The 24,729-nt window shown below is 27.6% G+C and overlaps 2 protein-coding genes and 1 long non-coding RNA gene across 3 annotated transcripts in view; 1 reads left to right on the top strand and 2 right to left on the bottom strand.

The window, feature by feature from the left end:
• The window catches only part of LOC100164144 (cyclin-dependent kinase 9-like), a 7,600-nt gene extending 2,518 nt beyond the window's left edge, over window positions 1-5,082 (bottom strand). Inside the window, exons 1-2 of the mRNA XM_029485219.1 lie at window positions 4,728-5,082; window positions 1,615-1,696 (exon numbers count right to left, since the gene is read on the bottom strand). Of these exons, the coding sequence (XP_029341079.1) occupies window positions 1,615-1,696; window positions 4,728-5,002 (357 nt within the window). The 5' untranslated portion in view covers window positions 5,003-5,082. The remainder of the gene's footprint in view (window positions 1-1,614; window positions 1,697-4,727) is intronic.
• Window positions 5,083-11,801: 6,719 nt separating this feature from the next.
• LOC103310145 lies at window positions 11,802-13,651 on the bottom strand. The gene is made up of 4 exons (XR_510954.3): window positions 13,249-13,651; window positions 13,062-13,180; window positions 11,941-12,084; window positions 11,802-11,850 (listed from the first exon to the last, which is right to left on the bottom strand). It is a non-coding gene; the product is annotated as an uncharacterized LOC103310145 (long non-coding RNA).
• Window positions 13,652-14,159: 508 nt separating this feature from the next.
• LOC100162086 (ubiquitin carboxyl-terminal hydrolase 16-like) lies at window positions 14,160-22,008 on the top strand. Its single transcript, XM_008187430.3, has 12 exons — window positions 14,160-14,555; window positions 15,989-16,156; window positions 16,220-16,350; window positions 16,915-17,055; window positions 18,454-18,663; window positions 19,783-20,028; window positions 20,098-20,239; window positions 20,341-20,711; window positions 20,841-21,087; window positions 21,158-21,345; window positions 21,427-21,528; window positions 21,620-22,008. Exons 2-12 carry the CDS (start codon window positions 16,069-16,071, stop codon window positions 21,833-21,835), a joined length of 2,082 nt encoding a protein of 693 aa, XP_008185652.1. The 5' UTR covers window positions 14,160-14,555; window positions 15,989-16,068; the 3' UTR covers window positions 21,836-22,008.
• Window positions 22,009-24,729: the final 2,721 nt, after the last annotated feature.

The following is a 24,729-nucleotide window of genomic DNA, read 5'->3' as shown; positions in this document are numbered from 1 at the left end:
TTACGTAACGATTTTCTATTTTGTTGTAATTAAAAAACAAGAGACTGTAGAAACTTTAAAATTTCACTGAATGTTTATATTAGAATTTTCTGTATACGATAAAATTTTGAAAATAATTTGATTCTTTTTGACCTGTTTACGGACATTGTAAGTTTTCAATTTTTTTAGTTTTTTTTTCTATAAATATCAATAAAGTTTTATCTGTTGGGCCAAAAAGTGTAAAAAATTAATACAAGGCTACTGATACATTGTTACAATAGCAGTTGAAAAATATTAAAAATACATAGGCACAATTATTTTTTATAAGCATTTGAAGTTGAAATTTTGACAAAATTTATCAAATTTAAAATTGAATAATTATTTTGTAGTTAAAAATTTATAAAATGTTCAACTTTTATATCTAAGGATTGAAAATTTAAAACAAGATTCCATGTAAATATTTAATTCTGTTACCAAAAATTCTAAGAAATACATAAGCACAGTTTATTTTTATAGTCATTTTAAGTTCGAATTTGGACGAAATTATATATTAAAAAACCTGGAATAACTATTTTAGTTATTTTGTTGTGAATTGTGATTGTATAATATTATTTGTGGGTACTTGAAACTTCTAAAGTATACTATTATATATCTATGATAGTACCACGGTTTATTGTTGATGTATAACGCGTTACCTAATGGATATTGTGACATGATGAATTTGGAATTTATTATTGATACCTATTATAGATAAATTATTTTTTAATACTATAGATAAGTATACCTATAATAGGTATGTCTAATACCCAGACTGACAAACCGTCTCCGCTCAGAATCATTTTTCTTATACAGTGATATTATATCATTGAATTCAAATTTAATACTATCCATTATACAGTGACCCACTTGTAACCTACTGCACAGCAGAACGACATCCACTTACCCACCTTTTTATATATGATTATATTAAAATTGTTATAACAATCAAAATTAAAAATAAATCGGTATCGATAATCAGTGTTGTACATTATCTAGATAAGTTATCTAGATAAAATAAATGGGTACACAGAATCTTTTATCTTATCTATGGATAAATAAAAGTGCTATCTGATTATCTGCAGATAATTAAATAATATTTTTATTAATTTCACTTGAACTTTTCCGTTTTTCTATAACTTTTAATAAGTACTTATTTTAAATTTAAAACAATGCGAAATATGCCACAATTAGTTCGCAAGGCATCATCTGAACTGCATATCAATTTTAAATGTTAGTAGGTATGTTTAAAACCAAACAAAATAAATGGTCATTTTTTTTTAGATTTAATTATCTGCACTGTTTATTATGTTTTTGCAATAAATTAATTTTTATCAAAAAAAGTCATTATTTCATCAAACAAAAAAATTAGGTAAGTTTCCAGATTATTTAAAATGTCCAATAAATTAATATCTGTAAGTAAGTTTATTATATTTTTTTAGAATCCACAACTTTGAATTTTGGTAAAGTAGGTAAAGCTGTTATTGTTGTACCAAATTTGTATTGGTAGGTACCTAGGTAGCGAAAATTATTTTATTCTTTTATATTTATAGGTACATATACATACTTACTAAGAAATACAAAAAGAAATTAACTTACTCCTTCTGTTCTATTGAGATAAAGAATTTCTTTGATAGCAACTATATCTTGATTAAGTATATTTTGTGCTTTTCTCACTATACTGAAAATAATAGGTATATAATAATATACACTTAAGCATTCCAATATTTTCTTAAATTAATATATAGTAGGTACTAGGTAGACAGGTATTATAAATAAATTCCAAATAAAACTTTACCACACCTAATTAGTTGATAGTAAATTTAATAGTATAGGTATAGGTAGTATAGGTAGTAAATTTATCTGTACAATTAACATAGTTAACAATTATTACTAATACCAATATGGCAATATACTAAATTACTAAACTGATCTTGTCGATATTGATATTAATCAATTAATATGTATACGATTTAGGTAGGTACCTATATATTATAATATATTATAATATACAATGATATGTGTTTTTTTATTTTTGTGCCTGTCATCACATTTTAGGAGAGTAAAAATGCTTGTATTTTCTTCAACAGTATCATTTCTGATAGGAAAGTGAATCTAGCTGGTACTTTGGGGGTTTAGTAGTTTTCAAAAGCGACGTGAAAAACAAAAGAATAATTAAGGAAAAACTGGAATTTTTACGCAAAATCTGTTTTTGAGAAAATCGATTTGGTTTTTGGTGCAGCTCTAAAACAAATGACCGTAGATACATGAAATTTTGACTGAATGTTTATATTAGCATTTTCTATACACCATAACATTTATATATATAACATGTTATAAAACGAGTATCGCGTAGATTTGTAAAACAATGCAAAGTGCATTATAATCCCAACCCCAATCATTACCGTTGTAATATACATTTTTTTAAATTAAAAATAAAAACATTTTTTTTTTCTTACTGAGTGATTTTTATTATACTCGATTCAGAGTCAGAACTAAGAACGTTGCTTTTATAGATTATGAGATGTAATGGTGGGACCAAGTGCAATACTGCAGTGTCAACCAAGTTTTTACTTTTTTGATAAAAAATTATATGATTATAGGTAGAATAGTTACAACTATTCAAGTCTATGGTATCAATGACTGAATAAGCTAAAAATATTTAATTTTATAAATTACCTAAAACTATAAAACCAACGATAACATTTTATCTATTAAAAATAATATATTTGATAATTTTAAATTACATAACAATTAATTAAAATAAATGCAGCAAAATTATAAGTTTTAACTAACTATGTACGTATAATTCATAAATATTTTTACATTCCTTGTCTATATGAAAGAAAATATGTCACAAAAAATACTTTATAACTAATAGGATAGTGAGACAAAAAATGTATAAAAGAAAATATTTTGTCCTCCCCTTGACGTATTCCTGTGGATGTCCTTGAAGTAAAGATATTGTAATTCACAATATATTATTATACCAATCGAATATGACACACGCACATAATGTCAAAATGTATTTTATTGATGAAATTATATTTAGAATTTTAGGTTCTGATCCGAGTGATGATTTAACCTATTGATTTACAATGATGAGTGTTTTTTTAATTAATTTTTTTATTTTTATGTCTGTCATCATCGTTTGAGGCAGTGAAACTGCTTCAATTTTCTTTAACAGTACCTATCTTGTTTGATGGGAAAGTGAATCTAGTATGTATCAATAAGTGCATTCGGGAGGTCAAAATTCCCAATAGTTTTCAAAAGCGCCGTTAAAAACAAAATAAAAATTAAAGAAAAACAGAAATTCTTACTGGTTGTTCATATTTGTATTTTCTATACTCGATAAAATGTTCAAAATATTTTGATTTGTTTTGAACTGTTTTCGAACATTTTCAGTTTTCATTTTTTTTTAGTTTTTTTTATGAATGTCAATAAAATGACTGTTGGCTAAAAAAGCTTGAAAATTTAATACGAAGATTTTAATATATTGTTACATTAGCGTTTGAAAATTATTGAAAATCTTTAGTCATCATTTTTTTTTATAATCATTTAAAGTGTAATTCTTGACAAAATACTGAAAAATCACGAAAATTACAAAAAATATTTTGAGTTGAGAATATAAAAAAATTTTCTTTTTAAATCTAGGATTTTAAAATGTAATACAAGATTTTTCATAAGTTTGTCTACCTTTATAAATAAAAAAATGTCTACAAGAAATTCAAATTAAATTTTTATGATTGTTTGAAGTTCATATTTTTACAGCAAGCCTAATCATCAGCGCGTAACTTGTATACATTTAATTATTGATCTTATTATTTATTTGGAGCGTCAACTTATATAGTTATATAGTTATATAGTTATAGTTTTAATAGTTTTACAATATCGTAAACCCTACAACGGTTAGTGTAGGAGTAAACATTGACATTTGACACTATAGGTGTATACCGGTTTACAACGAGCAGTCGCTATTGTTGAACCTAACTTATAACCAAAGGTACATAATGGGAGATGCACCCCATAAACAGGTCACCGCATTGTGTGTTCTCTTTTGTAAGTATTTTATTGTACCACAATAGGTTTAAGACATATAGCAGGAGCATCATTTTATCCAGAATCGAATGGTTGTGCTGAATCAGCAGTTAATATAATTAAAATGTATTTTTTAAATGTTCAAAAGCACAATCTCAATTAAATAAATTTCTTTTGATATATCGTAATACACCTTATCCTTTGACACGAGAAATGCAAGATCAACTAATGTTAGGGCATTCGACTGGTTTATAATTTAACACATTACTGCCAAATACAAATGAAAGGATCATAATTGAACGAAAAATACAACAAATTAACGATGGTGGTAATTGGACAATACTTTTTGATGTAAGTGATAAAATCTTAGACAAAGTTTATTAAAACACCAATAATAAATTGGTAACGGGTACAATTATCAAATCCATTATTAACAATATTATGCATTATGTAGAACTTAATAACAGAACTCATTGATGTCATCACAAAAAAAATCATTAATATCAAATATTATATAATATAACCTACAAGATTTAATTAAAAATGTATCTAACAGGTAGGTAAATATTAAATAACTAGATACCTACGGGTTTGGGCAATTGGGTTCGATCAATTTTTACCTACTCACCCATAACATATTGGATTAGAACAAAAACAAATTAAATTATATTTACCCGTAACTTCCTTGTCCGATTATTGACGATAATTTGTATTTTTTGTCAATATTCTTGACCCAGAACTGATTCTGGTTTTCTTTTAGGTCCATATATTCATTCATTATTTTAGAGTTTCGGTGTGGGGTAACTTTCTCCGGTGACAACGGCAGCTCCGGTGACTCATTATAGTTACCCTTCATAAAATTTATAAATCCAGTAGAAAATTGTTGTGAATTAGATGAGTATTTGTTATTGCTCGCCATGGCACCAAACGAGTGTATCTCGCACAACATTCAATGTAAATAGCGTCTGACACCTAAGCACTGACTATATGTCATGAACGTGTTTGAGTGACTAATGCGCGCCGTTATGTGATTTTTTGTTAGATGTTGATAAAAAGAGGGGACATATCATATTGAACCATGTACCCAAGGATCCGGCTTTAACAATGAAAAACATTAAGTTACATTAAACTAATAAATAATTGACCCATTAATTAAATTAATTATAACTAAACATTAAAATTTAAAATATAATTTCAATTTTGAAAACCGTCAATGCCCACTGCTCAGTGTTAAAAATTATAATAAAATTATACCTAATATTTAATAATGAACATTATTATAGATTTTTTATGCTTATAAAATGATTTGAACAGCAAACGATGGGATAACTGCAGCTCATTTTTAATGAAGTCTCCGCAACTTTGTTGGATCACATAAAAGTCCATACTATACTACTATGTTATACAAATTGGAAATTTATCTAGCTCTAAGTGTTCTAACAAGTAATAACAATTATACATGACAAAACCAGGGATGTCAAAACCACGGCCAACTGGTATTTTTTATGGTCTTCGGCTACCAATAGATATTAACAGACAATTAATTGTTAAATTAAATTAATAAAAGTCAGGTCAGTGGATGTCGTTCTGTTGTACAGTAGGTTACAAGTGGGTCACTGTAATATATGGTATTAAATTTGAATTCAATGATATAATATTAGTGGCTGATTTAACGGTCATTAATTAGTCGGTAATATTACAGGGCCACTGGGCCAGCTCATAAATTGTCTACTGAGGTCTGACAGTGTCCTGAGATGATTCTATACAGACACACGTACCCACACAATAAACTTATTTATTTCTGAAAAAAAAAATTTTTTTTCATTAGGAGAGCGGTATAGTTAAATGAGGGTAAGTATGTTACTGATACATTATGGACAAGATTCTACTTATGGATTCTCCGATTTTATTTGAACCCTTAAATTCGCCAATGTATAATATTATATTATTATCATTGTATACGAAAAACTATTCTGAGCGGAGGTGGGTTGTCAGTTTATAGGATATTTTATATTATATTTATATTGTTCTCCCTTATTATTAATACGGTAGTCAGTAAGTTTAATTAATATTATGAAACTACGAAAAATAACTTAAATCGTTATTTGTTATTTAATATGGTATTTCGTCCAAATTTTAACATAAAAAAACTAAAAAAAAAACATGTATACCTTGTTTGAAATATTAAATCCTTAGCTATAAAAGTTGAACATTTTATACAATTTTTAACAACAAAATGATTTGTAAGTTTCAACATTTGAACTTAAAATACTTATAAAGAAAATCTTGCCTAAATATATTTAATATTTTTAAGCTGATATTATAATAATGCGTGAAGAGCCTTGTATTACATTTTCCAGAATTTTGACCAAACGAATAAAATTGTATTGACATTTATCGAAAAAAAACTAAAAAAATTAAAAACTGAAAATGTCCGTAAGCAACTCGAAACGAGTCAAAATATTTTGAAAACTTTATCAAATATAGAAAATTACAAAATAAAACACCATGGTATAAATTTTAAACGTCTACTGTTTTTTGTATTTTAATTACAGAAAAATAAGAAAATCATTAAATGAGAATTCGAGTGAATACCCAATACACGTTGTAAAAACCATGCCATCAAGATCGATTCCACTATACTAGGGTGTCGCGTGAAGATGTGCAGAAGAACAGATTTTTATTGAGCCGCAGTGTGTTCTCACGCTGGATAGAGCATCTATAGAACAAGGGTGGATACAGAAGTCCTAAACGGGGAAGAGAGAGGAATGTATTAGTTATAGGATAAACATTTACATAGGTATATTTAAAACAAATTACAAATGGAAAATTTGATACCATTTTTATGTAAACGGTGGGAAATTGCCCCTATTTCCCCTCACCTGTATCCACCCTTGTTATAGAATATAGATAGTATACACAATAAAGAATAAGATAGGTATCTATGTATTCACGTGGTTCTACTCTTCTATAATAAGTAGGTAGGACGGTAGGTACTTATTATTGACAACTAGACAATGTATTTCAGAAAAATAAGTAGATACAACGGTAGGTACTTATTATTGACAACTAGACAATGTATTTCAGAAAAATATTAAACAACAAGTAACAACGTAATCAGTGATCGACGATCGAAAACATATATTTATGCGAGTTGGTTTATTGTAATACGTTACAAACACTAGTTTTTTGTATCATATAATATATTCTTTTTTTATGTTCATGTACCTACTATAAATAATAATGTTTTAAGTGTTGCTTCTTGAAATTTAAATTACCTACTGACTAATAAATGAAGACCTCGGGGCAACAACCAGACATATCCTTTTGTTGAAATTGTCCAACAGACAAAAAAAACATTGTAAATTCCAAAAAAAAAAATTGAAAAATTTTAGAATTTAGTTTTAGGGTACTTACAACATATGCACTTATAGATAATGCTTAAATTTTAATGATAAGTTAAGGAAGCAATACAAATAAATAAAAACTTTTTTGAACATATCTATTGTTGTTGCACCGTAATGCAATATTGCTTGTTGTTGGACCAAAATAAAACCTGACATCTCCATTTATATGATATATCTGTATTTAACCGTCGGATTTGTTTGGTTGTTGCACCAAACGACGCATTTTTTTTCTCGATAATGTGGAATCAATAACTGATTTTAACCAAAATATGGACATGACGTCTCGTTGTTGCCCCGAGGTCTTCAATAATGTCAAATATATGAAATTGATTAACAAAATTTACATTTTTAGTGAGTATTTTTGGAAATGTCGAGGTATAGGTATACAGTGTGTAATCACGAATTGAGAACACTCAATATCTTTGAGTAGGGCAATGCAATTTGAATTCTGTTTTCTATTTGGTTTTTATGACATAAAAATACACTTTTTGATGGCCTATGAATTTTTTTAACTTGTTAGACTTGCGCATGCGCAATACAACTTTTTTTCTCAAATGACAACCACCTATTTTAACTACTAATTTTTTTTGCCTAATTTTTTAATGCATTTTGGTAGTTGAACCAACTTTCTAAGTCCAAAATTGACCAAGTTACAACCAATCAAAATACCCGCAATTTTCAGTTTTTTTCATTGTAATTCTGAAAATAATTGTTCTAAAATTTTTTAAGATTAACATTTTCATTACTATTAATTTAGACGATATTTAAACGTTCAGCATTATAATTTTAACTTTAATTTGTGAACTATGAATAATCCTAAAAAAATTTTTTATTTAAATTTATTTTTTACTTAAAATTGTAATTATCTCAGTTATAAACAATTTAATAATGTATAAAATGACATTTTTTATATCCTCATATAATACCCGACACGATACTTATTGTTTAATATTTTTTGGTTGAAAAAGAAAAAAGTTATAGCACAATATATAGGTTTTTCTGTAAAAATGACAAAACTACTCAACTTCAAGTGCCTGGGGGCACGGCTTAAAATTGAATGATTGATTTCAAATTTTGCAAGTATTATTTTTTTTGGGCATCAACAAAAAATGGGATGGTGCCATCAAAAAAATTTAAACATCTATTTTTAAGGGACACCCTACGGTACCTATTTACTACCTATATAGAATACCTATTTACTTATCATCACGACATCACCTAAAAGTTTCGCTGAGGTTTGCGGTGGGTTTTTACATTTTACTTTTTAGTTTAGACTGTAGGTATATCATTATTTCTCGCCCGAAATGTACATAAGATTTTAATACTGTTAGTAGATATCGTTTATATACTATAGTATCGTCCTAACACATTTGACGTAATTGAGACATTGAAGTCAATGACGAAATAATGAGACAAAGTCACAAACGGTAACAAAAAAAATTTCTTGTCCTGCCCAAAAAAAAAAAAAGACGCTCCAAACTACTTGTGTACTTACAATTTGCTTGTTGAAAAATTTAGGTATAGGTAAGTATTTATTTTTTTGTACCTATTTATATTCAGTACCTAGAACCTACTAGTGTACCTACCTATTTTAATATTTTTAAAATTGATAACCAATTTATAAATATGCAACAAAACAAACAAACAACGAAGTCCGAAGATAAATTATTGTTTCGCTTGACACCAAATAAAACGAATGATCGATAATAACGTCATGTATGAAAAACAGCAGCAGCAGTCACGAAATTAAATTTCAGCGCAAATCGAAAAGGTAATTTAAAAATAAATAATAATAGAATTAATTAGTAGGTATGATTACTTTTTTCACGTTATTTCGACATACCTACTATTTTATTATTAAACGTTGAATATATAACGTCTATAGATGATCTATGTACCTACCTAATTGCCAAATATGCGTTTAAGTACCAGTGTAGAAACCAGTGGCCGATCCAGGACTTCATTTTGGGGAGGGCAAAAGTACAAAAAGTACAACAATTTTCTACACATAGTGTAAAACAAAGGGAACTACGGTGATTGGGGGCCAAATGTCCCCTTTGCTCCGCCACTGGTAGAAACAAAGTAAGAGTCAATAATATCACAATAAATGTTGAATCGATAGGCTTTAACAAACATAAACAAGAAAGAAAATGTAACAATAGAGGAAATCACATGGACTGTCAATTGTCATAACAAATTCTGCCAGAACAATGCAACTGCAAGATTGGTCAAACATATTACATACCTTATTAATTTGTTTTAACTTATTTATCTATTTACAGGGTTGATTATGTTTTCAAACTAAGTAGTAATGGGCTATGATGTATATGTATTGTGTATATTATAATATTTTACTACACATATTATAGTAGTGTTTGGGTCATAGAGTAATTAATATAGAGATTAGGTACACTACGTTGAGCGGGTTGGTAGGGTTGCTGCACCCTGTAGTGTAAATATGTGAGCATCATGTAAAAAAGGTTAACTATGACATATGCATTGCTATTTTAATAATATAATGATGATTGCAGAGACAAAAATAATTTATATTCATTTATATAATAGTGATCTTTATTGCTTAATATTACAATATATTAATATAATTTTAATATTTTATCCATTCACATCTAGCCTCTGACATTCTACATTGTAAAGACTACACTGTTTTCGATTTCACAATATTTGTTTAATATTATATTATGCTCTTTAATTCCCAAGTGACTGCTTAATTAACAATTGTATGAAGATAATAGATCATATATTCTTTTAATGTTTTCAAAAATTTAATTTTTACTGTCTACAATGTTTATTGAAAAAAAATTCATACATTTTAATTATTATTGATAAGATGTAACTTACTGGCTAATGAAGTTTTTAGAAATAATTCATTAAATGTTTCAAAGCAATAATAAATCAAAGTAATTCTAAATTAATTTATAATAAAATGAAGGGCAATACTCGTGAAATATAAAAATATCTAACTTAATAATTTAGTTTAGAAAAAAATTTAATACTTTTTAATACTTATTGCTATTATTTTCAAATAATAAATTAAATTTATTTTAAATAATCATGGTTACATTTTTTTTATATCTAAATTTAATGTGATCTTTGAAATATAAGTTATAAGTTATAGTTAGATATTTAAAATAAAGAACATAATTATGTCAATATTTAATTTACCTAAAAAATATTTCAAAACTAAATCATTTGTTTATTTATATATTTATTTAGGGTATTTTGTAGTTTTATAGTGTCCTTAAAAACCAAATACAGTAGTCCCTCCATTATCTGCGAATAGAAAGGCACAGAAACAACGGATAAGCAAATTCCACGGTTAGTCCACAAAATGCAAATTAAAACAAATGTTATTATTATAAAAAAAAAAAACAGATCATGTAATATTAAATAGTATTTAAAGAAAATTAGATAAGTACATGTTGCATTTTTGTTTAAACATTCACATAATTCATATAATTAATAAAATATATTTGCATACATTTTTCAAAAACATAGTATGTCGGAGAACCACACTTAGTTTTATAAAATATATGGGAGTTTATGAGAAAACAATAATATCAGTTTTTTAAGACATACAACCAATACTATGTGCTAATGAGCTAGGTGAAGGAATACATATAGAATAGGGACATAATATATGAAATTGGGTGCGTAACATGAAATTTCAAAACTTGAAACTTAATTTATAATTAGTGCAAAAGTGAGTATGGTACATTATTATAAACCTATACAGATACATATTGGTGGCTTAAAAATAATTGTAGTTACTGCTGTATAGACAATTCCTAGAGGTATTAACTACCATATATTTTGTACAATTGTATAGTGTCCTTTAGAAATAAATTTGTAAATTTTACTGTTCTGAAAAATAATCAGGAGTTAATACAGTATGAGAAAATAAAATGCCAGTTTTTTTTAAGGGAAGTTGTATGGTAAATACTTATGTTATTAGTGAGACAAGTAAAGAATACATTTATAATAGGGACATAATACATACAATTGAGCGTGTAACATTAAATTGTAATAATTTAAAACTTTAATTTATAATTAATGTAAAAGTGTGAATGATACATTTCTTTATAAGCTTAAACAAATACATAATAATGGTTTAAAAATAAGTAGATTTGACAATACTGTAGATATTAACTACCACATATTTCATACAACTGTATAGTACCCTTAAAAACAAATATACACACTATGCTGTTATATAAAATACATGGGAGTTAATACAGTAAAATAAAAGGGACATATTATTTAAAAATTGGTGTGTTATGGAAGTGTTTTATAATTTTAAACTTTAAAATGTATTAAAATAAAAATATATATTGGACCAGTGGTGGACCTGTAGCTAGTATTGAAATTTGTCCTATAAAATAAGAAAAATGAAATAAATATTTTCATAAAACTAATAAGTATAAATAATTTCAGAAAGTAAAAACAATGTTCATACTAGTACCTTTTTATTCTTAATTTGTCTGCATCGTTCATAACTTTGTCAGTTACCAGTTCACATGTCGTGGCGATGGCTTTAATTAAGCAGTTGATCTTATTATTGAAAAAAATAGCATTATCATTGATATAAAAATAGCAGGGCTTCCACCTACAAATAAAATTTACATTTATTTACTATTCTAACCTGCATCAATGAGTAGCATTTTTGTTAGTAAATTACCATCATTTGAAGATATAGTATGATATATTTTGTTTTAAACTATATTCTTTTGTGTTACATAATAATTATCTTCATCAAATGTAAGGATTTGAATAGTGAATATAAGGTAGTGGAACCTTATAGACCTTATACTGTTATAAGTACTATAATTATTTTAAGGTCTATGAGCATGAATGTTCATATCAGTGCAAATTACAGTCTTAATTAGTTCAAAATAGATATGAAGATCTTTAAAAAGTGTGCATATTACTGTATAGCTGTATAGTTTGTAGTAGGTCATCGTAATATAAAAACATTTTTATCACTCCGATATAATTATTAATTTTGAATAGTATGCATGCTGAGACATTATTGTATATAATACTATAAATATTTGCATTACACATCAAGGGTGCTATTTTATAAAATAAATAAATAAAACTAGTGTGTTACTGTAATGTAGAAGAAATAGGGGAGATTTCCTGTATGCACGTTCATGTCACACGCTTGAACGGTAAATAATGTAGGAGTGCATTTGTATGTATATTTTGTCAAAAGTGCTGACGAACATAATATTTAACTTAATAATGCAATAATGCTTACTTAAGTATTGAGATTGATCAGGCCACATTTTAAGATTTTTAATTTCAATTTTAAATAATCAACATTTAAAATGTCATACATCTTAAATATTCTAGCCAAATGTATAGACATTGTGAAACAAAATTTAAAAGAGTGACCTTATTGATATCAAGTAGACATAATAACAAATTCATATCAGTTTTCAAAAATATATTAGTATAATCGCATTACTAGGTCCATCTGAATGATTGACAAAAATTGGTACATTTCGGTTGAAATAACTGAACGTTTGAAATCCCCTTAAATATACTTCTATTTACAAAAATCTGAATTACATTAGGTACCTTGTTTGGCATTGTTATAGTCTTTGATTTTTATTTGAATTTTGTCGACACCGTTGGATACCGATCTATAGCTAATAGCCATACTTCATAGCAGCTACCGGCTTTCGTGTCTGGAAAAACTAAAAACTATAATTATAAAAATAGGTTAGTTTATTACAAAACATCAATATAATTAATAGATAACTACCTATAAGTATCATTCAAAAGCGTCAAACGTCAATCTTAATCAACAAAATAATATGTTTATAGCCATACAGACGAACAGTTATGAAATCAAGTGATCACAATATTTAGAGTTGAGTGTGTGGTACTGATAACAATAGCTGTAAACGAAAACGACAAAAAGTGTCATTTGAACGTGCCTACTGCCTAGTCAACACGATCGCAAAAGAAAATTGGATATTCATAATCAATGAAAAAATTTCATTCGTCATGGTATTTTAGAACCGTGGCGATTTCGACGGCGGAGAGACCATTGAACTATAATATAATAACTATATTATTATATAGTTCAATGGAAGGGACAAGCTGCTGGTGATAATACGCAACTATACAAGATGTATCCTCATCGTTACCACCTTTGGATAGGGCACTATAGATACAGAACAAACAGAAGGGAATCTTAAGGCTCGTCGAAAAACCGTCCGACATTTCTAAAAATTAAACGTGCTGCCACATACAATGAAATTCCCTTTTTTTTAAGTTTTCTGTGGTTTGTGGCTACACTGTTAATCTGCAATTCCACTCATAACAACAACAACAGCACATGGCTAACACTCCTGAACCACGGTTATCTACTAAGAGTAGATAACCGTGGTCTGAACGAATAAACAGTGTTGCACGATATAAAGAAAAATAGAGAAATTCCCTGTATGTGGCAGCACGCTTAATTTTTAGACATGTCGGACGTGGTTTTATCATCTCCCATAAGAGCCTATGTTAAATGAAATATGATTCCCTTCTGGTTGTTCTGTGCTATAGATACAGGCATAGAACAGGTATGCTACGCCGCCATTTTACGACTAATAATGTTATGTAAAATTGAATTTCTCCCCCTTTATTTTGTCATTTTATCATTGATAAATGAGTCGTAAAATGGTGGCATAGCATACCCATTCTATGTAGAGCCTTACTTTGGATAGTGAACGTGAATGTAGCTGGAGGAGTGTCGGGAGGGTCACTCTGCGACGTCTGCGTGTGCCGAAGTGGTGCCGTGTTGGTGACCGGTCGATATGAAGATTAGGGCTGTGTCGACATTTGTTATCATTGACTTGAGTATATTTTATAATGAGAGATTTTCTATTCGTTATCGGCAACTTATCGCTAAAGTGGGTAGCTCTTAAATCTTAATTCTTTTAAATCTTTTGGATTTGGCCATTTACAATTTGCACGTTTTTGTTGCGAACCTTTACCGCTTCACTGTTATATTTATTGTTCAACTGTTCAAGTAATATTTCTACATTTTCGTCAACGGATCTTTTCTGTGACTGTTAGGTAAGTCACTTATACGATTTCCCAAAAAGCAGTTAGCTGTTACACCTGCATGTATTGTCTCCGTTTTTGAACATACAACATATATGTACCAAATTTGCATTCAGGAGAATTAATTTAGTGTTGGTAGATTCTTATTATAGTGCATAGTCCTAAAAATGAGACCAGGTTTATTGTAATCATAGCATTGGTACTTAACACTTTTCTTACGTGGTCATATTAAAAATGAGCACTGACTGCTGGCTGATAGGGGTTTAATATATTATTACATTAACAATAGTCCCTTATATACCTACTTTAAATTCCTTAAGGGGTAGGTATTCAGCAGTAAAATATTTTTGTTTTATAGTTTAATTGCCAGTGTTGAAAAATTTCCGCTTAGCACATAACAGGCAGGTCTCGTTATTCGTGTCCGCAACTAATATAAAATTTAAAGGTATGAATATTATCTAGGGCATCTTGAAGGCTTTTATTATTAATATTGTAATTTTCAAGTGAATTATAACTTTTTAAACCAATACAATTCCTCATTTTAAAATTAAAACATAAATCTCTGCGATACTCAAATATATGAGACAAGTACTATATAATATAGGTACATAAATAATTATTCGTTAGTTGGTAATCTGTACTATCTGATGCCACCAAAGCTATTGAAGCCATATTCACATATTAAGTTTGATTGGGGTTCCCATTAGTTTTTGTTTAGGTTAAGGCTGCCCCTCTCAAAAAAAAAAAAAAAAAATACGGACAATTCTACAGTTGCCTTGTCATCTAGTACCTATATTATAATTTATAATGTACATAATATATATGTATTATTAACTTAAAATGTAATTTGCTATATGTCTTTGTTTATAAGACAAATTATTGATTAAATATTATATATTATATTATTAGTTTAGGTATTTAGGAGTATTTAGGGATACACAAGTCACAATAGAGGATTTGTATTTTACAATCTTTGGTGCACATTGTGTACAATATTATTAAAATATATTTTTATTTCTATTTCGTAGGAATTAAATAAATTAAAATAAGGTCCGTTTTTTTCAAACAGAGCACTGCTAATAATAATTTTTATTAAGTTTAGTGTTCTTAAAATATGAATACTGAAAAGTTTTTGGGCCGACATTTTTACTTGAAATGAAAGTTTATCAAAATATACGCCTAATAGTATAATGTGAGTATCAAATGCGTTAAAAAGTAATGAATAAATAAATAAAGTAGTTTTTTATTATTATTTCATCTACCTATTTTAGATTCTGAGAGTAGAGATGAATGTATTGTATTTATTATGTCCCATGTACATTGACACAATTGTTAAAATTTGTGGCTTTTTGACTCCTTAATATTCAAACTTGGAGTATTCGAACAAATCTATAATTTATTTATATAGCCAGTCTTTTATTAAATGTATCTATTTATTTATATAGATGAAACAATGGTAAAAAATAAATATCAGTAACAAGCTCAAAAAAACTACAAGCAATAACAAATTCTATCAATCAAACAAATGCAAAAAGGTAAAAATAAAATGAATGATTTTCCAATTCAAGGTTGTTCTACTGAAGCAGATGGACAAAATGATAAATTAATTTTAGGTTAGTAGGTAATACATTTATGTTAATATATTTATGTAGTAATTTTTTTTTTTTTACTTTTAGGTACAGAAAGTTCTCCAAAAAAGTATAATGGAGTAAAGAAATCTGATGATTATGATGCACCATCAATAAAGAAAACATTTGAACTCTCTGAAAGTATTACTAACAATGTTAAACGAAGCAAAAGACCTAGAGTAAGTTCTATGTTCTTAACACTTTCAATGCCACTAAAGCATCGATGCACTTAAGTGTCAATAAATTTAATTTCAAAAGACCTGCATTGTGTTTCTATGGGCTATTATTTAAAAGTATTTTTATTGATAAAACTCTAGAACTACCAAGAACCACTTATGGTTTTTTAGGGATTGACATAGGTATTGCTTTTAAATGTATTATTATTTACCTAATTGTTTTTGACAATATTTAGACAAAAAATATGTTATACCCTCAATAATATTGTTCACTATAATTTTTGTAATTGGTAATTTTGCTCGAAAACAAAAAAAAAAATTATTTTTTCTATATTGCGCACGAGTCAGTAAAAGAAAACATACAGTTCAATGACATTCATTTATCCATTATTCAATTTATATACGACCAAAAATAATTTTGTATAATAGTTAGTTGGAGCATCTAATGATCTAATGCTCTAAAAAAAATGTGCCTGTATTGTAGCTAAAATTAGAAATATTGTGAAAAGTCTTAACAATTATTTTTTTATTCTACAATAGTACCTAAGTTATTATATTTCTTTTTAGGGATTAACCAATTTAGGAAATACATGCTTTTACAATTCAGTTTTGCAATGTCTAGCACAAACTCCATTTATAAGAAAGTTGTTATTTGACATAAGTGAATCTGGTAAACCAATGACCATAAAATTAGATAATGAAGATATTGTAAGTATTATTTTATAAACAAGGTGTCCATGGTCTATATCAGTATTTCTCAACCTGTGGTACGCGTACCATTAGTGATACTCGGAAAGCTCATAGGTGGTACCTGAAGAAAAACTCTCTCAATAAAAAAATGGATTATTATTTACGTTAAATATAATTTGGTTTATTAAATATTAATAATAGTTTTACATATTTAATTTTCTTTTTGTGCATTAAATGCTTTTATTGTTATAATTTTGTAGTTACTAACGAAATAAATTCCATTCTCGTAAAATAACGTATACATTTTTGGTACGCAAAAAAAAGGTTATTTGGTCAAGTGGTACATGAAAATGTTCAAACTGTGTAGGTGGTACGCGGATATAAAAAGGTTGAGAATCGCTGGTCTATATTATATCAATTCATCTTGTTCTAACTTAACAAATTATAATTTATTTAAATATTTATTTGTAATTTATTATTGTGTTATTGAAGCCAGTTAGTAGCCAGATTTGTCAAAAAAAGTTTGTTTAAAATTAAATAATAGTAATAATACTCAATGTAATAGAAATATATAAAATTGTAATTAATTTTATAAATAAATCTGGATTTACAAATTGGCTTAGTATCACATAATTATATTAAAAATGTGTGTGCATACACATTACTTTGTTAAATTTTAGTTGTAACAAAACTAAAAATTGTTAACTACACATTTTTAAATTATAATTTACTATAACAAATTTCTTGTGAGTAACTTTTAGTAAATCTAAATTTGCATTTTCTTCAGTAGATTCTTTTATCTTTTTACAAAAATGGCGTGACCATTACTTCAATATATGTCCAAATAACCGTGGACAAAAAACAGAACAGATGATAAATGTGGCAGAGAGGAGAATCCTAAGGAAGTGTGTACTGTATTGTAAATAGTGGGTATAGAAATGATAATAGAAAATGATTTCATTAAAGGTAGGTAGTGAAGGAGTGTCCAACTATAGAAAAAATAAAAGAGAATAATTTGAGGTGTTTTGGTCATTTTATGAGAAGAATTGACTCTGAGGCGGTGAGAGTGACTATGGAAATTAATATAGAAGGCAAAAAAAGAGATTGATAGATAAAATAGATAATGACACAATAATAGGTGGTATAAGTAAAAAAGAGGTAGGACAAAGCCCTATAAAGGTGTAAGACAAGGGGGCTGACCCCATATTTTCAGAGCGAATAGGTAGAAAAAAAGTATGATAAAAAATTAAATTTCAAAAAGTTCTAATTTCTTAATGTTTGAGGTGTTTGAACAGTTTGAGATCCCACATTTAGTTTTTTATTAAACCAATGGGATTTAATCAAAAAACGTCGACTGGTTATGGAAATAACTAATTACATTTAGATGCAATAGTTTAAATTTTGATTTTTTAATAGATTGTGCATCAAGAAAAATGGAGTTCATTAACTGAAAACCTGTACACCACACTACAAGAAATAACAAACGAACAAGATTCAACATTTACACCTAGTGCACTTCTCGAATCATTAAGAAAAAAATGCAAAATGTTTATTGGCTACGGTCAACATGATTCTCATGAAGTTTTACGCCATCTTTTAGACTCTGTTCGTGATGATGATTTGAAGGTCATAAACAATAACATTATAAATACATAAAGTTAGAGCAAATTTTCACAAAGGCTAAAAAATATATACCTTGCTTCAATCCAAATCTAAAATTAAAATTTTTAATTATTAGCTAATATTTGATATAAAAATGGATTTTTCTCATACAACGAAATATTGCTTGTATTTTAGATTCTGAGCGGAGCGAGGAAGCTATTGGTTTTACAATGGTGTTTATTTTTTATATCCTTTACACAAAATTTCTTCCAGAAGGAGTGTTTCGATTTCAACATATAGTACCTTATCTTTTAGCAAATTGGATCAAGATGGTACTTTAGAGAGGTCATTTTTCGATTTTCTCAATAGTTATTAAATGCCACGGGAAAAACCACCGAAAAATTACGAAAAACACTAAAAATGGGATTTTAATTTCTATCGCTTTGTTTATCACTAGAGAAACGAATACAAAATTATAATATCATAATATTAATTCAACTTACATGATAAAATATCCAGACTGACAAACCATCTCTGCTCAGAATCGTTTTTCTTATACAATTATATTATATCAAGTCTAATACAATCCATTATACAATGACTCACTTGTAATGTACTGTACAGCAGAGCGACATCCACTTCCCTGCTTTTGTTACTAGTTTATTTTATATATTTTTTTTATCAAGTTTGCGTTTCAATTTTTAATTCTTTTCATGCTCATATACCTTTTATTCCACATTGCCTAAGCTTACTTAGTTACTTACAATTTATTATATTATCTAACTATTCCTCAGTTTTTGATATCACAATATATTTTTTTATTTTTGTTTATTTTGTTAAATAAAACAGGTAACGACATGTTTGAAGTAGATACATCATCAAATATTGACTTATAAAGATTTAAACTACATGTCACAATGATTTATTTACAATTAATTTTGAACAAAACATGAAAAAAATTCCAGATAAATGGTTATTTATACAAAAAAATCTGTTATCTCTGTAGGTATCTTCTAAAAGCGGCCAACAAATTCATATCTGTTTTCAAAATAAAATTAGATCATCTACAAACCTATAGTTTTATTCTACTTATAAGTCAATTCAATTTAACATTTATTTAAATTAATAATAATTTTCTTTTAGCGTTATAAAAGGACAATTATACATCATTATAGTTTATCAATGAAAGTTGAACCAAGTGAAGTGGATGAAAAAAATACTGCAATAATTAAAGAACTTGGCAAAAAATTGCAAGATTATGTTGTCTTACATCCTGATCATGTATTCAAAGGAGAACTTTTGAGTGTCATTCAATGTCAAAATTGTGGTTATAAATCAGAGGTAACAGAAAGTTTCCTGGATTTAAGTTTACCAATCACAGTTGATAAGGCAAGCATTTCTGTATCTATCATTAATAAAAATTTTACTGTGAATAATAATATTAATTTTTATCAATAGACCCATCAATTATGCTTCCCACGTAAAGAAGATAATGATGTTTTTAGTCAATATAAGCATCAAACAAAAGAAGAATGTAAATTAGCATTAAAACAAGGAAAGCTAAACAAACAATTTAACAATAAAATACAAGATACATTAGGTAATATTCCAATTGAAATTAAATAGTGAATAATACATTCTTTTATATTATAAAACTATAATGTTTTTTCTTCTAATTACATTTTTAATTTTTAATTTAAGCTGTCAATTATGATAAGGGCATAGAAAACAATACCGAAATTGAAACAAATGAAATAGAAATGTCTGTTTGGAAGAATGAAAACAAAGAAAATTCAGAATCTGGATATGGTTCTGAAAAGCAGCCATCTAATAACACAAGTCCTTCTCAAAGTATAACTGAATTTACAACATTTATGAATAACACTCCACTAGCTGATTCTGACAGACAATTGGATGCTACTCAACTTTATTTTCCTGAGTTGCTTTCTGTACTATCTGCTAGTCCTTCTAACAGCCCTAGTTCACCTCAAGGGTCGTTACTTGATTCCGTGCATGGCAATGTCAGTCCAGACTCCATGGATGCGTGGACAGATAGTGCAAACGAAAATCTGGTATTGATAAATCATTCTTAAATGCTTATTCATAATAAAGATATTAAAGTATAAATTTCAAGTAAACTTGTGAACTATATTTTCAACATTAAAATTAATTTTGATCTAAATGTATATTTTATATATTAGGAGTGTAACAGTCCTACACAAAATGTTATTAATAACAGAGGTTATGGACTATTTGAAGAAGATGTAGAGGATGAAGAAGAAGGTGAATTTTCTCAACAATGTCCACAAGCAACATTGCAATTTCAACCAAATTATAAAGATAACGAGTGCTCAGTTTTGACTTGTCTTAGTCAATTTACTGCCTCTGAAGTATTGAGCGATGATAATAAAATTTCATGTAAAAGGTGCACTGAACAACCCAAAAAAAGTAATGTTTTAATATAAATCATGTTAAAATTTTTATTAAATTGTGCATATTTTTATTTTATTTTTCATAGAAGCAAATGTAGAGAAAACAATTTATTTCCAAAGTACCATACAAATGTTAATTAGTTCTCCTCCAGCTATTTTAATATTGCATCTAAAACGGTTTCAAATGTGTAATTCAATTACACGTAAAATTACAACAAATGTATCATTTCAATGGATTTTAGATATTGCTCCTTACTGCTCTGTTAAATGTCAAGTTAGTAAAGAATAATGATACATATATATTTTTAAATATAGTACAAACATTAATATTTTATTTTATTATTTATTCAATTAGGACAAGTTAAGCCCTGGTCAAAACAGAATATTGTACTCTCTTTATGGTGTAGTGGAACATAATGGATTTTTGCATAGTGGTCATTATCTTTCATACGTAAAGGTATAGTTAATTTATTATTAACAGTTTAAATTAATTTATCAATTTTTTAATGATAAACATTTATTGTATAAATATATATTATATTGTTTAGGTCAGAGATTCAGTTAAAGATGATAGCTACCGATATTCATTTTTAGAAGGCAGTAAAACCAAGCCACCAAAAGTTATTGATGGCAATGATGATCCTTCACATTTAGCTCCGAGTGGTACCTGGTATTGTGTCAGTGATAGTATGGTTAGACAAGTAACACCAACAGTTGTTCAAAGCTGTCAAGCCTACTTATTGTTTTATGAACGAATTTTATAATACTATTTATGTATATTGTATAATATATTATTATTGTCTTATTCAAAATGAAACATTTAAGCAATTCAAATGGAATGATTATTTTTAATCAATATTTATGTATATTGATAGATAAATTGTATTTATTATATAAATTATTGAAAATTATTGTTGTAAATAATTATTTTATAATGACATTTTAAAACATTTAGATAATTTCATTTTTCAAATATATTTAACAATAATTAAACACTGGATATCTTTCATTCTTTTTTATTTTTATTCAGTGTCAGTGTGATTTAATATGCTTAAGTATCATATATGTAAAATTTAAAATTGATAAACAAATTATTTAATAAGAACTAGAAAGAAAAAAAATTTTGATAATCATGTGTAGAAAATGTGTAGAAAATCAATATTTGATGTTATATACTTATACCTATAATTTATACATATATTTTTTTTTTTACAAAAATAAAGATGTCTAGTCATTACCATAAAAGATTACTTGATGTTTTATTACTCAGTGCTTGAATTGGAGGAGACAGATGGAATACCCCATCTTTTTTAAAAATCTTTTTATGTAACCATCAAATTATAGCCTAATATGTAAGTAATCAATAAGAAATTTAAATCTTTAATTTTTTATTTTCATATTTTGCATCTCCCTTCTATTTTTTTCCAATTAAAGCACTGCACTACCCTAGTACCTACTACATCATGTTTTTTCTATACAATTATAGAAATACTCATCTAAGCATATTATATCTCTATAAGACGCATAATTGTCTTTTTGTTCGCATGTGCGTACAACCGGTTATGTGCGAAGTGCGTGATGCGTAATCACCAATTAATATCAATTATTGTGAATTCACGTTCTCTACTGCCTCATGTCAAATAACAATCGTCGTTTGTCGACTAAACCGAATGGCTTTTATCCAACACTTTCAGTTTTATTACCGCTACACCACCCTTTTTGTGGATGAAGACAATAATTTAATTGCAGATGAAAATGTATTTATTTCGCCAGCTAACAGTAAGGCAGCTGACCGTGAGCAACAACATCAAGATTCAGGTATTCCAGCCCGACTCTCCCTCTTGACATCAAAAACATTACTTATTTTTTTTCTTTCCGAAAAACATTAATAAGTCTCATATGTCATAATGGTTTCTTGTTTATAGCCACGCCATTGTTCCTAATTATTTACCCTCATGGTTACCACAATTAGTATTTAATTATGAAACATATAAATAACAGACTCGAAGTTTCATACATAGGTACTATCCACCATGCAAACGTCCATTAGGGTCATTTTCGGGAACTTTCACCATTCATCACTCAGCGTTGAAATCATTGATGCACTGAGTTTAGGTAACTCAGTTAGACATATTGAAAATATTAAAAACAAACTGCTTCTACCATTATTTTTTTTGCAATGCTAACAGTATAAATTTCCTGAAATTGCGCATAGGCGAAGACTGTTTTGATAAACAAATATACTTAAAGTATTTTATAAAATTTGGTCGTGATGATTATGTGTTATTGAATTTCACAAATAAGACAAGTCATTACATGGTGATCAGGCACATTTTAGTAATATAAATCAAGGCGTATGTCAGACATCTTATACCATAATGGTACTAAATTTTCAAATGAAATTTGTTTTAAGTACACATGCTAATTATATAGGTAGTTTAAGATTTATCTGACGGCCAATTAGTAGAATTACAGCGACGTTTTAAAAGAGACATTGCTTCGGGACATGACAGCATAAACGTAGTGGTGAAACTATTGATGAAGGCTCTAAGGCCAATAGCCATTAGTCTATATAATAAATAACGTAATAAACACAGGGAGGATTCCAGACAGCTCTAAACTTTCAATTATAACACCTATTAAAAAGGAAATAAAAAAAACATGGACTATAATATGATACCTATAATAATCTTTGATAACTTTTTCTAAAATATTTGAAAGAGTAATTAAAATAAGATTGACTAATTATTTAAGACAAATAATCAACTATCTACTTCCTTCAACACAATTTAAGTTTAGTAAAGGGCTTAGCACTGAATATGCTATTACGAGTTTAACAGTGTTGTGAATAGATAACCAAAATATTATCTAAATAAAAATACGGTGGCGGATTCAAAAATTCAGATTCATGACGTTATGAAATAAATAAATTGCAAACCTAGACCTTACAACTTACAAATATCACATTATTAGAGTGATGCGAGATTTATTTAAAAAAATATATTACACTTTTATTAGAAAAATGATCAGTACAGAGATCAGAGCAAGTAGTATAAGTACTCGAAACTAACTTTCTTCTGTTGAAAACGAATCATTTTTAAGGGGTCGGATTTAGGCAATATTCTATATCCATCATGAGTTATGTGTGACTGTGTGTAGTGACTGATCACTAGTGTGCAGTGGCGTGCCCAGGATTTCAAAATGGGGGGGGTTCAAAGAAGGTCTGAATTATCACTATTGTAGGTCCTAGAATCTAGACTTAAGTACTGAGCAAAAAAAAAAATAAAAGTAGGTTATCAGAAACGATATTATATATTATATATTATATTATATATTATAGTATTATACTAATATAATAAGCTACTAATAAGGCACTACACAAGAACAAAAGTAAATTTTAACTGTATATCACATGGTTATACATTGTTATTGATTAAAAAAAAAATATTGTCAGACTTTTAAATATGCTTGTTATAATATTATCTTATGTACAAGATGAAAAAAATTAATCTAGTCTAAAGTTTAATTTTCTGGCATTAGCTGATAATAAGTTTAAAACATTTTCAGTGTAACTTTAATTTCTTGGTGTATATTTAGAAGCGCCAAACCATTCAATCTATTTTCTGATGTTGTGTTTCTAAGGTATGTTATTAAAAGC

Source organism: Acyrthosiphon pisum, chromosome X, assembly GCF_005508785.2.
Source record: "Acyrthosiphon pisum isolate AL4f chromosome X, pea_aphid_22Mar2018_4r6ur, whole genome shotgun sequence".
Lineage (NCBI taxonomy): Eukaryota > Metazoa > Arthropoda > Insecta > Hemiptera > Aphididae > Acyrthosiphon > Acyrthosiphon pisum.
The sequence above is the reverse complement of the archived record's forward strand: the minus strand, read 5'-3'. Positions and strand labels throughout refer to the sequence as shown.

What these genes read in the sequence shown, in the direction of transcription:
- LOC100162086 (XM_008187430.3), top strand. Translation starts at nt 16,069, where the DNA reads ATGCAAAAAGGTAAAAATAAAATGAATGATTTTCCAATTCAAGGTTGT. An exon ending in CACTGAACAACCCAAAAAAA is followed by an intron (nt 21,088 to 21,157) that starts GTAATGTTTTAA and finishes TATTTTTCATAG; the next exon opens with AAGCAAATGTAGAGAAAACA. An exon ending in ATTATCTTTCATACGTAAAG is followed by an intron (nt 21,529 to 21,619) that starts GTATAGTTAATT and finishes TATATTGTTTAG; the next exon opens with GTCAGAGATTCAGTTAAAGA.